This window comes from Apis mellifera, linkage group LG12, assembly GCF_003254395.2.
Source record: "Apis mellifera strain DH4 linkage group LG12, Amel_HAv3.1, whole genome shotgun sequence".
NCBI lineage: Eukaryota > Metazoa > Arthropoda > Insecta > Hymenoptera > Apidae > Apis > Apis mellifera.
In genome coordinates, this window is record NC_037649.1 from 8,610,805 (window position 1) to 8,626,566 (window position 15,762).

General features: G+C 21.7%; 3 protein-coding genes across 30 annotated transcripts; 1 reads left to right on the plus strand and 2 right to left on the minus strand.

Annotated features, from left to right (window-relative positions):
• The first annotated feature begins 521 nt into the window (after positions 1–521).
• On the plus strand, positions 522–2,932 carry LOC551410 (COP9 signalosome complex subunit 5). Of its 3 annotated transcripts, none has more exons than XM_623833.6 (5): positions 522–638; positions 1,461–1,619; positions 1,750–1,984; positions 2,063–2,257; positions 2,357–2,932. In XM_623833.6, exons 2-5 carry the CDS (start codon positions 1,468–1,470, stop codon positions 2,807–2,809), a joined length of 1,035 nt encoding a protein of 344 aa, XP_623836.1. In that variant the 5' UTR covers positions 522–638; positions 1,461–1,467; the 3' UTR covers positions 2,810–2,932. The 3 variants fall into 3 exon arrangements, with proteins under 3 accessions (XP_623836.1, XP_006565324.1, XP_006565325.1); XM_006565261.3 differs by having other exon boundaries at positions 527–576; XM_006565262.3 differs by lacking the exon at positions 522–638 and adding an exon at positions 908–1,022.
• Positions 2,933–5,469: 2,537 nt separating this feature from the next.
• LOC412884 (AP-1 complex subunit gamma-1) lies at positions 5,470–13,780 on the minus strand. Of its 26 annotated transcripts, none has more exons than XM_026444233.1 (17): positions 12,662–13,019; positions 12,475–12,586; positions 11,492–11,582; positions 11,058–11,119; positions 10,314–10,506; positions 10,060–10,206; positions 9,661–9,976; positions 9,044–9,061; positions 7,882–8,292; positions 7,574–7,804; positions 7,275–7,496; positions 7,028–7,155; positions 6,626–6,872; positions 6,179–6,431; positions 5,939–6,099; positions 5,777–5,869; positions 5,470–5,687 (listed from the first exon to the last, which is right to left on the minus strand). In XM_026444233.1, exons 3-17 carry the CDS (start codon positions 11,509–11,511, stop codon positions 5,586–5,588), a joined length of 2,604 nt encoding a protein of 867 aa, XP_026300018.1. In that variant the 5' UTR covers positions 11,512–11,582; positions 12,475–12,586; positions 12,662–13,019; the 3' UTR covers positions 5,470–5,585. The 26 variants fall into 26 exon arrangements, with proteins under 26 accessions (XP_026300018.1, XP_026300015.1, XP_026300020.1 ...); XM_026444230.1 differs by having other exon boundaries at positions 12,192–12,586; positions 12,662–13,012; XM_026444235.1 differs by lacking the exons at positions 12,475–12,586; positions 12,662–13,019 and adding an exon at positions 13,647–13,771.
• Positions 13,781–14,098: 318 nt separating this feature from the next.
• Positions 14,099–15,619, minus strand: LOC409342 (ADP-ribosylation factor-related protein 1). The gene is made up of 5 exons (XM_016915580.2): positions 15,428–15,619; positions 15,178–15,348; positions 15,029–15,110; positions 14,764–14,935; positions 14,099–14,320 (listed from the first exon to the last, which is right to left on the minus strand). The coding sequence occupies exons 1-5, from the start codon at positions 15,518–15,520 to the stop codon at positions 14,221–14,223; spliced, it is 618 nt and encodes a 205-aa protein (XP_016771069.1). The 5' UTR covers positions 15,521–15,619; the 3' UTR covers positions 14,099–14,220.
• Between the last annotated feature and the right edge of the window lie 143 nt (positions 15,620–15,762).

Below are 15,762 nucleotides of genomic sequence, written 5' to 3' on the forward strand. Positions count from 1 at the left end.
ATTATGCATATATCATAATCAAGATTCAATAATTATAGACAAAGAGTGCAAATAATAAAAGAAGAATAGAGATAGTATAAAAATATTTAAATCAGCATCACTTTCAGATGTCGAAAATAAAATATAAAGGAAATGAAATTAAGATAGAAATAGAATAAGAATTGATCATTAACATCATTTTAAATTTTAAAGACATTTTTTTCAAAAATAGGATAAGAAACTAATTACTAATAATAAGAAATTTTCTGGAGTGAAAGAAAGAGAGAAAATAGAATATATTCTATTTTTGAAAATATATTTTTGGTATTTAAAAGATGGAGCTAATAATCAATTCTTAAATTTCTTATGTTTTTTCTTCTATTAATTTTTGTTCTTTTTTTATATGTTTCATTTGTGGTATTCCGAAGATGGCGCTGATATTTGATATTCAATATTTTTATGCTATCTCTATTCTTTTTTCCATTATTCGTTATCTTTTTTGCTCTCCTTGTTTATTCTGCAAAATTGAAAGTTGAAATTATTTTTAAAATCTGCTCATTAAATGTTATCAGAAGCTACAAAAATAAGTAAAAAATTGTGTGTCTAAAACAAAATCTAAATTATTACAAGAATAAATCGCGATATATTTAAAATAGGCTGTAAATAAATACAATATTTTTTATAAATCGAAATTATATTTGTTTCTATGATGTACTAATTAGTTCATAACATTTCATTCAATTAGTATTTTTATTTATATCATTTCATGATATTATATATATGATTTTACAAATTCATGTTATTATATTATTTATGCTTTATATTAATTATTATCTATTATAACCAATTTAAAAATTTTAATTTTAATTAGTATAAAACATCTAATTTGTTTTGAAGAAATAATAAATACTCAAAATTGTATTGATAGATGGCGTTAATAATGCAATGCATTAAAGATCAAAGTAATAGTCTATCATTATATTATAAATGTTGTTCAATTGGAAACAATCATAAGAAATACTAATTCAAAGTGTTGAATAAAAGTATGATTTTAGATCTTATTTTTTATATATATATTTTATGTCAAACGATTTGATAAAAGTTTATAATACAATTCAAATAATATATATGTATATACATATATGATATACGTTTACAAAATAAGTTCTTAAATATTAAATTGTGATATCAGTTTATATCAGTTTTATTTATGACAGTTAATTATTTTTCAAATTTTTATTTATAAAATATTGAATATTTAACATAATTAGTACAATAAATTTATTTATTTTTTATAATTAACAATTCATATTATTAATTGTTATCAATTATAATATTGATCTTATTTAAATATTTTTTATCTAAGCTATAAATATCAACATGTGATGATATTAAATTAAAATAAAATTAAATAATCAATATATATAATAAATTAAATTATATTTTTATCTATTTTAAAATTTTTAAAACTTTGAATATAGATTGAATATGGCAAGCACTTCTTCTGATCAAAGCACTATTGCCAAAAAGACATGGGAAATGTCAAATAATATTGAAACAATTAGCACGGTTGATGAAATTTATAGATATGATCGAAAAGAACAACAGGATATATTAGCAGCAAAACCATGGGAAAAAGAGTATGTTGTTTTTTGTGTAATTATAAACTTTTATATTAAGATATTTTATTTTATATATTAGATATTTTATATATTATAAAAACATATTTTCTGTGTCCTTTTTTTAAATATATATTTAATCATTTTTCAGTCCTCATTTTTTTAAAGATATAAAAATCTCTGCATTAGCATTATTAAAGATGGTTATGCATGCTCGTTCTGGAGGAACTTTAGAAGTAATGGGTCTTTTGCTTGGAAAAGTTGCAGCAAATACAATGATTGTTATGGATTCTTTTGCATTACCTGTAGAAGGCACAGAAACAAGAGTTAATGCACAAGCACAGGCATATGAATATATGACAGCATATATAGAAGCAGCTAAACAAGTATTTTTTTATCATTATAAATATAATTATTAAGAAAAACTTTTATTTATAATAAAATGTTTACTTTTAATAAATAAGGTTGGAAGACAAGAAAATGCTATTGGATGGTATCATAGCCATCCTGGTTATGGATGCTGGTTATCAGGTATTGATGTATCTACACAAATGCTTAATCAAAATTTTCAAGAACCATTTGTTGCTATTGTAATTGATCCTGTAAGAACAATATCTGCTGGTAAAGTTTGTTTGGGTGCATTTAGAACTTATCCAAAGGTAAATATATATTTGTTAAAATATAGAATATATAGAAAAATAAATATATAGAATATGAAGAAATAACAAATAATAATAATATTTATTTAATATAAAAAGGGATATAAACCAGCAAATGAAGAGCCATCTGAGTATCAAACAATTCCTTTAAATAAAATTGAAGATTTTGGTGTTCACTGTAAACAATATTATTCTTTAGAAGTTTCTTATTTCAAATCATCATTAGATAGAAGATTACTAGATTCTTTGTGGAATAAGTATTGGGTGAATACATTAAGTTCTTCTAGTCTTTTAACAAATGCTGATTATACTACTGGACAAATATTTGATTTATCAGATAAACTTGAACAATCAGAAGTTGCACTTGGAAGAGGATTTATTTTAGGTGGAACAGATCCCCATGATCGCAGTACTGTAGAAAAATTAATGAAAGCAACAAGAGATAGTTGTAAAACTACTATTGAAATTATTCACGGATTAATGGCACAAATAATTAAAGATAGATTATTCAATCAAGTTGGGTGTAATCCTATTGAATCTCAACAACAATAAATTATATATGAAGCATAATAATTAAGATTAATTATAATAATAAGATTGATCATAATAATTTAAAATTAATACGTAAAATGTATTTATAATATAAGGAACACTTTTAATTAAATTATAATAAAAAAAAATAAATCTGTCTTTTTACTATAATACATGTATATGATTTTTTCTTAATATCTATATTGAAATTATTATTACATAAAATGATTATTAAAAAACTATAAAATTTTTAAATTTAAAATCTAAAAATAAATAAGAGAAATGCATAAGCATTAATACAATATTTTCAAAGAATAATGGAATAAAAATACATTTTATTTTCACACCTTGAATCTCTAGAAAGTATATATACAGAATCTTTATCATTATTCAATATCCTCACAGTTGATTTATATATATTTATATTTATAAAATTAATATAATATTGAGAACAAGTAGGCAGAGTACACCCCACTGAAGGGCTGACACTGTGTCATAGACTTTAAGACAAGGCCACTCAGAAACACACCCACCTGTTCTAGAATTATACATCGCATTCATAGCGCACAACATATAAGGGACGGAGCTAAAATGCATACAGTTATACTGATAATATATTTACTAATATGTTCTGATAATTATGCTTTAAAAAAAATTTAGGAAGAAAAATAGTAAAAGAATTTATCAACTTAATCATTCAAAATATTAGATTATTTATAATACTAGAATTAATCGCGCTTAAAATCTATATATTCATATAATTCTATTACAATAAGATAAATTAAATACAATTAAGTACAACTGTCTTGTAATTTCATTTACATAAAATATTGAAAAAGATAAATATTTGCAAGTAAAGATGCTATTGCTACTTTTTACACAATTTATTGTGTATCATTTCGCATAATTTAAACGCACATTCATTATTAAATATTTGCTTCATATAGGAAGAAATAACATGTATAAAAAGATATGAATTTTAGTTTCAAAAATTAGTTCAAAATTTAGTTCAATTCATTCATACAATTTTCAAATTCATTAAATTAATAAAAATTTAAACTTTTAATTTTTTAAAAAATTAAAACATTTTTCTTACATTTTTTTATATATATAAATAAATTCTATAATAAAAAGGAATGTAAAAATATTTCTTTATATTATAATTTTTCTTAAACTTTTTGTTAGAAATATTCAAATTTACATATTCTTAAAATAATATGTTATGAAACAAGACATAGCATATAAAACAATTTTGTTTTAGATTTTTATGCATAATGTTTAATAAATATTTTTAATATAAATAAATATTTTTTAGCGAAAAATATTTTTTCACAGTACAAAGACTGTTATATGTTACATTATAAAATTTTTGTAATAATTTTCAGATAATATAATTTTTAATATTCGATTTTCAAATAAATTATGATTTGAATTCATATTTAGAGAAAATTCTTTTTTAAATTTTTATACGAATTTAATTTTTTGTACAAAAAAAAATTATTAATAATTTTAAATAATTTCATAAATGAATATATATATAAAAAATAAATTGACAACCAGAATTCAGCCCTCCAATGATATCATATACTCCAAATACATTCAAAACAGTATAAACACCACCCATAAAATTTGTAAATATGGGATATAGCATACGTACCCGCTACATGTATATGTATTTATGTGTAATTCCTTTCTTATCTAAAAGATTTTTTGTGAAAGAAGCAATGCTTCTCTATTAATTATTGACATGACAATCGTATGTAATAAAGAATTTCATTTTACATTCCTCATAATAAGAATTTAATTATTTCTATTCTATTCTCACTGCAATTATTTAATTATTTACAAGGCAATTGCATCCATTTATTATTTATAAATATAGTAGAAAAGATCAATTATTATAACGAGATTTGTGTGCTTGTCGTTGATAATTGGGCAGCAATATTTTTAATGACAAACACCTTTTATCTGCATTGTCGATTGATTTTATAATTTCTGTTATTTATGTTTTTTGTTTGAATTGTTCTATATGAAAAATTATACATTAAATCAGAAGCTATATGATAATAAATTCAACAAATCAAATAATAGTGTTGCATGTAATATTGTTTTATCTAATATTTAATTAGAAAAAATATTTACACATTTCACAATACATGCAGCATAGTACAAGAGAAATTTTACATTCCTTTCTTTTCCTGTTGAAATTTAATTATGTCAATATAATGATAAATTTTACTATTTTTTAAAGATTTCAAAATGAATATACATCATATCATCTGCTCACTAAGCATCATTTTTAATCAATTATAAGTCTATTTATTTATAATATAGATAACTATTTATTTTATTAACAATATTTATTTAAAGAATATTAAAAACTGTTATTTATTATATAAATTTTCAATTATTTAAAAGAAATTTTATTTATCATTATACCTGATATGACATTAAATTAAAAATTTTTACATAAACTTATTTACAAAAATTATACTTACAAAAAGCTACATATATATTTAAATTTTCTACAAACATAAAATATAGCTTGTGAGCAGATGAAAAACTTACAGATTCATATTAAAGAAAAAAATTAAATTCTTAAATAATGATTTGATTTTTATCAAATCCATGTCTAATAAATGTCCATTAAATTAGATTAATCAATTAATTTTTGTCAAACATCCTTTTACCAATATATTTTTGTTTTATCCAATGAAGAGATGAAATTCAGTCCATTTAAGATTCAATTACTTATTTAGACAGGTATATGTACAATTGTCTTCTTTAATATATCTTGTCACTGTGATATTAATGAAGGAAAATTATTCACTTCTGTTTGTTCCAAAACTGGTCCTGTTGGTCCAGTATATGATATACGTAATCTCATTCTTAAAGGTACCTATATTATAAAAATACAAAAATAATTAAAAAGAAAGGAAAAAATATTTATAAAATCATCTTTTATGTAATATTGTTACAAAAACATACTTTGTTGATATTCGTAACTTTTAATACTTGAGTAACTTGTCCAGAGGGAGGAATGACTGTGCTTGATGGTGATAACATTTGTAGTTGGAATGTCTAAATAATAAAATATAAAAAGTGACTTAACATTTTCTTAGATAGAGATAATATAATAGTGATTATTACCTTAGGAACTGCTGCTTGAAATAAAAAATCGGTTAATATTGCACTTCCAGAATTTTGAGCCGACATATTAATAATTAATAAATCAGCAATATCTGGAGATCTTTCTAATCTAAAGATTATTTTAAGTCCTGCTTTATCCAATACAATCATAGTAAGAGTATCTAAGTTTCAAAATAAAATAAAATGTTTGCATTATAATATAAATAATATGAAATAAATAATTTATTATATTAAACAAACCATTTTGAACTGATGATGAATTAAGCAAACCATCTACTAAAAAATTGGTTGTATTAGTAGGATTAAATATTTGCGATGTTTGTGTCTGTGGCAGTGTAGATGTAGATGTGGGTACATTTAAATCCAAACTACCAAGAAGATCCAAGAGATCATTATTGTTTACTATAGTTGTTGAATTAGCAGATGTATTTTTATTCAATACTGAAGGTGTCATTCCTAAGTCAGTAGTTCCAAGCAAATCTAGAAGGGCACTCTAAAATATAAAAAAATATTAAACTTTATTGTAAAATATATTAACTATTAGCAATACATAAAAAATTTTAATAACTTCTTATTAATTATGTTAAAAAAATTGATAATAATAAATTTTATTTTATTATACAAGTTATTTAATTTAAATTCAATTAAAATATTATTATAAAATATTTAATATTGATATAAACTTACTGAATCGGATGATGGACTACTTGCTTCTAAGACTGAAGATTTTTCTTCCTCTGGTTCTGGTTCACCATTTACCATACCAATAATTCCATTAGCTTGTGGTCTTGCAGTTTCCATAGGAGGCATTCTTTCAAGTAATGCAGGTCGTAAATGATCATATTTTCTGAATAATTGTGAAAATTCAATACCTCGTTGTTGTAATTCTATATGTAAATTACTTCCAAATGTATCAATTATTTGACGAATTTTTCTGAAATATAAACAAAAAAATATAAGCAATTATATATATATACATATATATATATATATATATATATATATATTTATATATATATATATATAAAAAATCTAAATATAAAAATAATATCATAAATAATCCTAATTAATTATTTTAATAATACTTACTCATTGCCTTTCTGGAATCTTGTGCTAAGTTTTGTCAGAGACAATAAAGTATATTGTTTTGTAACGACTGTGTTTTGTGGATTCCATAATAACCTTTGATAGACATCAATAACTTCATCTTCTGTTAACTAAAAAATAATAATAAAAAAAAGAAATTATATATTATAAATATATTATTATAATATATATTATATAATATTGTAAAGTCAGAATGAATGAACACATAATGTTTAATAAATGAACATACATTAACAGGAGCATCTATATCTTCTAATGGTGGCCCATATAATAATAAATCACCATATTCACCAATACACCATGTTGCTACTTGAGCCAAAGGTTGTTTATCAGATGTATCTTTTTCTAATGCTCTCCATAATGCACTGACAGCATAACTTTGTTGTGATTGTGTTTCTGATATTAATTGAATAGTGCATGCTACCACATCATCTCTAACATAATTACCAGCCTAAAAAAAAACAAGAAAAATTATAATATCAAAGATTAAAAATATAATTAAATATAATTATAAAATAAATTTCTTACAGCAACAAGAACTTTGAATAGTGTTTCAAGATGCCAACGTTTATTTGGAGCAAATCTTTCTGCAGACATTACTATATTACTACTACATTGAGCTTTAAATTCTGGATCAGCACGTTCCAAGAAAAGCAATAATTCCTTCATCATATTTCTAATATTGTTTGAATTTACAAGTGCAAAACTAAGCTCCATTGCTCGTTTTCTAATTGATACATCAGGATCTTTTAGACATTCCTAAAAAATAAAAAATGAAAATAAATTTAATTATTAATATGATAAAAATATAAAATTATAAAATAATATAACATTACCAAAATTGTTGAGCGATGTCTTTGTACTGCACTTGTATCTACATAAACTGTTTTTAATAATGTATTCAAAGCAACATATCGGATGTTTTTATCATTATTTAATAAAAATCGACCTAATATATTCACTGCTAATACTCTGAGTCCACTTTCAGATTTTATATCCATAATAGATAATACAGTTTCATATAGAATTGTATTTCCAACATTTTTACTAGTTTCTGTATTGGTTGCAACTTGTGCAAGTATATCATTCATTGCTTCAGATGCATCAATATCGTTACGCCCTAAGATTCGAAGTAGACGTAATATCTTTACTTGAAGAAATGGATCAGATACTCCAGATACATCATGTTCTGGAGAGTATCCTGCTAGTATCAAATTCTTTAAAATCCGCACAAGATTTGGCACAATCTGAAATAATAATTTTATTTTTATTAAATAATATATTAGTATAATTTTAGATAAAAAAAGTTTAACATAATAATTTGTAAATATATAATAAATAATCGTAATAAAGTGATATTTATTATTTTCGTTAAAATTTTTCAAATAAAATACAACTTGTTAAATGCAATATTTAATAAAATATAAAAATAAAGATACATTGATATTTAAAAAACAAATAAATGCTAATATATAAATATGAAGTATATTACTGAAATAATATATATTATATTATTTATATACAAAAAAAATAAATTTTGATGTTTATAATATAATTAAAAAAATATTTAATAAAATTATGTTCTCTATAAAAATAGATTTTATATTTTATTTGCTCACGATATAATATAATATAAAAAAGAAATTAAGCATCAAAAAATATAAAACATATTAATGTATTTTTTTAACAGCTAAGCATTGTGATTATTCAATATTAATTTTAAAAAAATGATATTTAAATTTTATTTTTAGAAACTTAATTGATATTTATTTATTAAAATTAAAATAATAATGAGGAATATATAAAAATAAGAAAATATTATAATAATATTATAATCTCAAATACATGCATATTTTTTTATTTCATATGTATTAAAGAAATAGTTAATATGAATAATATTTGCAATAAAATGATAAGCTAAAATAAAGAATAGAATTCACAATAAGCATGAAGAATAGCATGCAAAAAATATGGAAAATGTTCTCGTATGCTTTTTACCTCTCGATGGCCGCATTCCTAAGAAAGATAAAACCATACTTATATTATGAATATAATTATGAGCAAACAGTATATTAAAAAATTACACTTATTTAAAATTACTTATTTAAAATTATTAATTATTTAAATATATTTATCATATATTAATCATATATTTAATATATATAAAACATTTTGATTTTATTAATATTAAATATATAATATTTTATTTTATATTCATTTTATTGATTTTATATTATTATTAATTAATTTTCCATAATTTTTTTTTAATCATTTTAATTTGCCTACATTGAAAAAATTTGATTAACATTACAAATTCAATACTTCGATTAACTATTAATACTACCACCACAATCTAGCTTGCAATTATTAGATGTATGTGTCTATATACATATGTGTAGATATATATATATATATTATATATATATATAAAGATATTATATTATATACAATTAAAAAAATTAAAATTAGATTAAAAAATAAATACTATTATTTTCTATTATTACTATTTAATTTTTTTTGATGCAATGAAAATATTTGTAATATTAGTTAAAACTAGTTATCTAAATAGGTTACTACCTTTTATATTCTTATTCTTATTAAAACATGTAACTTACCTTTTTAAAGTGATTTAAGGTATCAACACTGTTTTCACACATTTCTGTAATAAGTGTAACACCTGTAATTAATACACCATGATTTTTTTCTGTAATTAAACTACGAGTAGCAGGTAGAAACATTTCCATCAATTCGGGTACACGTCTAATAATTCTAAATGCACAAAGTGCTGCTTTTTTCCGAATATATGCATTTGCTGATTTCATTAGCCTCTCGACTTCAGATGCTAAATCTCTTGCCATTTCTGGTGATGCAATTGCACCCAAAGTACATAATGCCAAACCAATAACAAATTGTGTGGAACTATTTAAATCACTATAAGAAAAATTATATTTTAAGTTGCAAAATAACTATATATATTTTAAAAAAATTTTAAAATAATTTTATATGAATATTACTTTTTTAAACAATTTGTAATTAAAAGATGAACATCTTGTCGTTCATCTAATAATAACATTGCACCTAAGTAACCAATTCTTTTATCTGTGAACCTTGGAGATGCAATAAGTTTTAGACATTCCAATTGACCAAAATGAGCAGGATATCTATAAAGTTATTTAAAATTATACTTAAATTTAATAAAAAAAACATTTTTTTAAAATATATATTCTTAAATATATTATTAAATATAGAAATAAAATTTAATACAAACCCAAGCATATGTATATATAAAAGTTTTGCAATATTTCGACATCTCCATACACTATCCTCTTCTCTAAATGTAGAACGAATATAAGCACATTCTTTGTTAACAACTGTCCTTTCTTCTGCTGCAGTTCTAGCAGCTCTTATTTGTCTGATAAGATCTCTCAATCTTGTTGGTGCAGGCATTCTAACTGTTGAGACTTTTAAATTATGCATATGTTATCAAGTTTAGTGTTAGTAGAATTTAATGAGTTAAATTTTCAAGCTATGAAAAAGAATGATCATAGTAATTATCATATTAATTATTTTTTAGAAAGTATAAAGAATGATATATAGAATTCAAGTTTCATATTCTTTTGATTATATGCATTTTATTTTTATATTATGTTTGTATTTTTTTTCAAAAGATTTTTTCAAAAGATGAATAAATACTTAAGAATTATTTGTAATTTATCAATATATTTATTGTTAAAAAAAATAGATAGATCAAATAGATTGAAGATAGATGAATTAATTATTATATTTAATTATTATTTTAAGCATATATATATATACATATATATATACATAATAATATGAGATTTTATAAATATTCTTTTTAAATTTCTTTTATATATTAAAATTCTATATTATTATATATATTTTATATTATATATTATATTATATATTATAAATTTTAAAATATTATATGTATTTCTTCATAATATTTCTTTTAAATATTTAATGATAAATAAATAAATATTGCATTTACCTCTTTCTACTGCTTCATTAAATGCTTGTTTTATAGAGGCCATGTTAAAGGCTGGGTTAAACCTGCAATGTACACACCCATGCTATTTACACACACAAACCATTTACATACCATTTTTTTGTTGTGCAATGACACCCATAATATGATTTCAATTGTTCGTTACTTCAAAAAAACAATGTTTTTACAAGCAATATTAAAAATCATTATTGAAATAATACAATTGTTATCATTGCAATAACAAATTGTTTCTTATAAAATAATTTTACTAAAATTAATGACAATTAATATAATATTAGATAGGATATAAAAAAAATTAACAATAATTAATTTCTTGATATTTTTTCATTACAGAAAAATATTATTATCAATATTAATTAATTATTAATTCAATATTTACTAAAGATATCTATTAGATATGTTAAAAAATATATTACCCGTGTTCTGAAGCATTCATGGTTCTCAATGATGTTTTCAAATATATATGATGAGCTTCAGTAATACAAATGAACACACACTGTTTTCTTCCTATTAGGAAAAGGTCATATAAATGTAGAATATTATATATTGCAAAAACTTGAAACAGTTATAAATATTATATTATAATATAAATAAAACTAAGTTCATGTTCTTTATTACTTTCTTAAAAAAATATTTAATTACTTGAATCAAACAAAATAAAAAATAACAAAATTAAAATACAATGAAATAAAACATACTTAACATTATCTTTATATTGAATATATTGAACATTATATGAAGAGAAAACATATGTGATATTGTCTATATGAATTTTAATTCATTATCTATCTATCTAACTAAATTTATAAATAAAAATAATTGATAAATTATGAATAATAAAAAATAAATTTTAAAATTTTACTTATAAACAGATAGTAAATATATATATGTTATAAGCTTTATATAAAAATTCTATAGAAATAACAAATTTACAACTTTAATAATTTGTATAGAAAATACAAACATAATTATAGTTTATTTATTAAATAGAGAACATAAACTTAATATCTTATTTTTAATACGTTGTAAGACATATAATAAATACAAAATAACCGGTTTCGCTGACGAAATCTAAGTAGTCGATCAGAAGAGTGCAATGCATGCAATGGATATTACCTAGTTTTTGAATGTCATTCGACCACAAATTCACGTGCTATAAAAACGCGTCGCGGTCGCACGCTCGTACAAGTCGGCAGCATATTGTAAAATGTATAAACCGGTTATATAAAAGATCGTTCGCACTGAAGGGCATCGAACCAAGGGTTAGTTTTCTAGCTGTCAAACAGTACCAGTCAAGGACGTCGTTTTCAGGAAACTCGAGTCCGGAAATCTAACGTTTACAACACACGTATGAAACGGCACGAAGCCGCGTCAAATGTATTGTCGTCGTATCGCCCACCTTTTACACAAGTCGTATGACAAATACGGCGAGAAATGCCTCGCCTCTTAGGGCGCGAATTGTGCGCCCTCACTCACTTTTGCATAGTCTATTCTGCACCTGGTATATTGGCCTGTATCGGTTTATATATATATTGCATTCCGAATATTTTCTTCCAACTTGACTTTTTACCGTTTACAATACGTACCGTACGAGACTTTGATTCACTGTAAGGGGTTAATCAATTGCGAAAAAAACTATGGACATAGTTAAACGTCCACAGTCGTTTAGCCTATCATACGACAAATACTTTTCACGATGGTCCACGATATTCGCGCACCAAAAATCAAAATGGCTACCCATTTTCATTGACGTTGTTCCTGATAATATTGGGACTTTTCGTTTAATGTTATCGTAACCATTTTCTATGTTACACATGTTTCACAATTGAAACATCAGTGAACAGATATATTGATCATTCTTTCTCGAAATTCAAATTGTTTCACTTGTTTGTAGTCTTAATTGCATGGCGCATATTTATATTTTTGCTCAACGTAGTAAAATAGAATGATGTTCATTTTTAAAGCGCGAAATTTGTATTCCATCTTAAATTGAAATTTTATGATCCATTTTTTTTTTATTCTGATAAGATAATCGTTATTGAAATTTTAGTGATGCAAATTTTCATGTCAAAAATAGAATATAATAGAATATAATATAATAATTTAAGAACTTATTATGAAACATTAATATATAATCTGAGCGTCATTGCACAATTTATATTAAAAATAAATAAGTCGTAATATATATTTATAATATATTAACATATTTAGTATATAAAAATATATTTGTAATCTATTCATTCATTAAATTAAACCAAATGATATAATAATAAAAAATAAATATTTATACTTAATTATTGCAAGATAAACAAGAAAAAATATGTATGTAAATATAATTTTCGAATATTTATCACAAAATCATTTTTAATCTAATAATTTAAACTATATATTTATTATTGATTAATGTTATTAATAAAATATTTATTAAAAATATAAAATTAATAAATATAAATTAAACAATATAATTAAACAAAATTGCACATATATATATATATGTATAACCAAAATTATATATATATATAAATATATAAAAATAATTTTTATTAAAAATAAAAATAATGCAATTAATACCGTCTATTCAATTCTGGTGGTAAAACACTCCAATCTTCAGATTCATAATATGGCCACATGATGCATTAAAAATTTAACAGAAAAATTGTAATTATTTTGTAATATATAATTGAACTATCAGTTTTGTAGACTTTTTATCATCAGCATAACAGAAGAGGTAAGCTAAGCATTATCTCTTATCTTAGTTACTTTGATATCAGTAATACAAATCACTTACAATAACAGAGCAATTGGAAAAATCATTAATTATATTAAATTAAGAATAAGATATTTAATATTTGTTTAATTATAATTAAATGTAAAAATTACTAATATTAACTATTAATATTAATAAATAATAAGTAAGACAAAAATAAATAAGAAATAAAAAAAATTAATGTTTAAAAAGCAAACAAAAATATTAATATTTTATTATCATATAAAGAATATACAAATAAGAATAAGTAATTCAATTAATACAAAAAACAAAGTTTATTGGTAAAAATGTACTTTTTAATGTAAGTGTATACAATTTTTACATTAAAATACTGTTCATTGATTAATCTATATTGTAAAACAAAATAGGAATGTATTATTAAGATAGACAACTGTCATTCTGATTACGAGGGGGACGAACATCGTTGTTTCTCTTCACACAATCCACAAGCCAGTGAATTCCTTCATCTATGCCATCCCTTTGATATTATATTTATATAATATAATTGTCTTAAATAATTTATAAACTTCACAACATGTTTATTTTATTTTAATATAATAATTATTTAATAATAAAATATTATTAATAAAAATATATATGATAAATATATATAATAAATATATATATTATTAAATAAAAAATTAGCATGATATCATGTTATGAAGTATTATTTTATTTATTTTAAATAAAATTTGTTAAATTTAATTTAAAATAATTATTCTTTTTTAATATTTATATTAAAATCATAAACAATTTCATATAAAATCTTTGTAATTTATATTTTATTTATTCATTAATTTATGTTTTTTTACACTAAATATTTAAGATAATTATATATACTTTAAAAAATTATATAAATATGAATATTTATAATATAATTTATTTAAGTTTAAAATAAAATAAAATTTAAAACTGACATACCCATTCAAAGCAGAAACAGGCATTACCATGCAATCTCTTCGTCCTATTAAGTGTGCATTTTGATTAAAAATTGGTTTTACTTCTCTAACACCCATACAATCAGGCACATCCTGTTTATTTGCTAGGACTAAAAGTGGCACACCTATTAAATGTTCTGATGATATAACTCTATCTATAATTAAATAAAAATATTTGTTTAATAAAAAATAAAAATAATATAATATATAAAATATAGAATAATACATATATTTCTTTCATACTTTACCAAAAGTTTCTTTAGATTCAGGTATTTTTTCACGATCTGATGAATCAACTATATAAATCACAGCATGTGATTCTGCATAATACTATAAATATAAAATAATTGTTTAATAAAAAAAAAGTTTAATAATATATTAAATATTTGTTACTTACTTTATCCCAAAGTGATCTTAGTTCTTCTTGTCCACCAAGATCCCAAAAATTGAAACGAACACCAGCTATATCAATTTTTCCAATATTTAAACCAACAGTTGTTGTAATTTTGCTGGGATTCATTCCTTTATAATTCTTTGTAAATTTCGTTTTTGCCGCTTCTAAATAAGTCTATGTCATAAAAACCATTTAAAGTATATGATATATTTACTTAACCACAATTATTTTAATAGCTTTTTTGATATCTTACTGTTTTTCCTGCATTATCAAGTCCTAATATTAATATAAAATATTCATCTTTTTGTACAAGATATTTGTATAGTCCATGTAAAAGTGTGTACATTTCAACGTATTTAATTCAAAATTGTTTATATATAAATCTATCATATTCGAAAAAATATATTCATTGATGACATATCATTTATTCTATTTTATATTTATTATGTATCTACAAGAAGTCATAAGAACATATAATGAAAAAAAAATAAATAGAATATTAACTGAAATAATACGTATATATACACATATACATATATATATATATATATATATATGCATAGAGAGAGAGGATGTCGTAAAAGTATG

Coding starts and splice junctions, on each gene's coding strand:
- LOC412884 (XM_026444225.1), bottom strand. CDS start 13,705: ATGTGGCCATATTATGAATCTGAAGATTGGAGTGTTTTACCACCAGAA. Junction 10,207..10,313: donor TTATATATACATATGCTTGG/GTTTGTATTAAA, acceptor ATAACTTTATAG/ATATCCTGCTCATTTTGGTC. Junction 5,870..5,938: donor TTCAAGCAGCAGTTCCTAAG/GTAATAATCACT, acceptor TTTATTATTTAG/ACATTCCAACTACAAATGTT.
- LOC551410 (XM_006565261.3), top strand. CDS start 542: ATGTTATCAGAAGCTACAAAAATAAGTAAAAAATT. Junction 577..1,460: donor ACAAAAATAAGTAAAAAATT/GTGTGTCTAAAA, acceptor CTTTGAATATAG/ATTGAATATGGCAAGCACTT. Junction 2,258..2,356: donor CATTTAGAACTTATCCAAAG/GTAAATATATAT, acceptor TAATATAAAAAG/GGATATAAACCAGCAAATGA.
- LOC409342 (XM_016915580.2), bottom strand. CDS start 15,520: ATGTACACACTTTTACATGGACTATACAAATATCTTGTACAAAAAGAT. Junction 15,111..15,177: donor TAAGATCACTTTGGGATAAA/GTAAGTAACAAA, acceptor TTATATTTATAG/TATTATGCAGAATCACATGC. Junction 14,321..14,763: donor CCTGTTTCTGCTTTGAATGG/GTATGTCAGTTT, acceptor ATAATATCAAAG/GGATGGCATAGATGAAGGAA.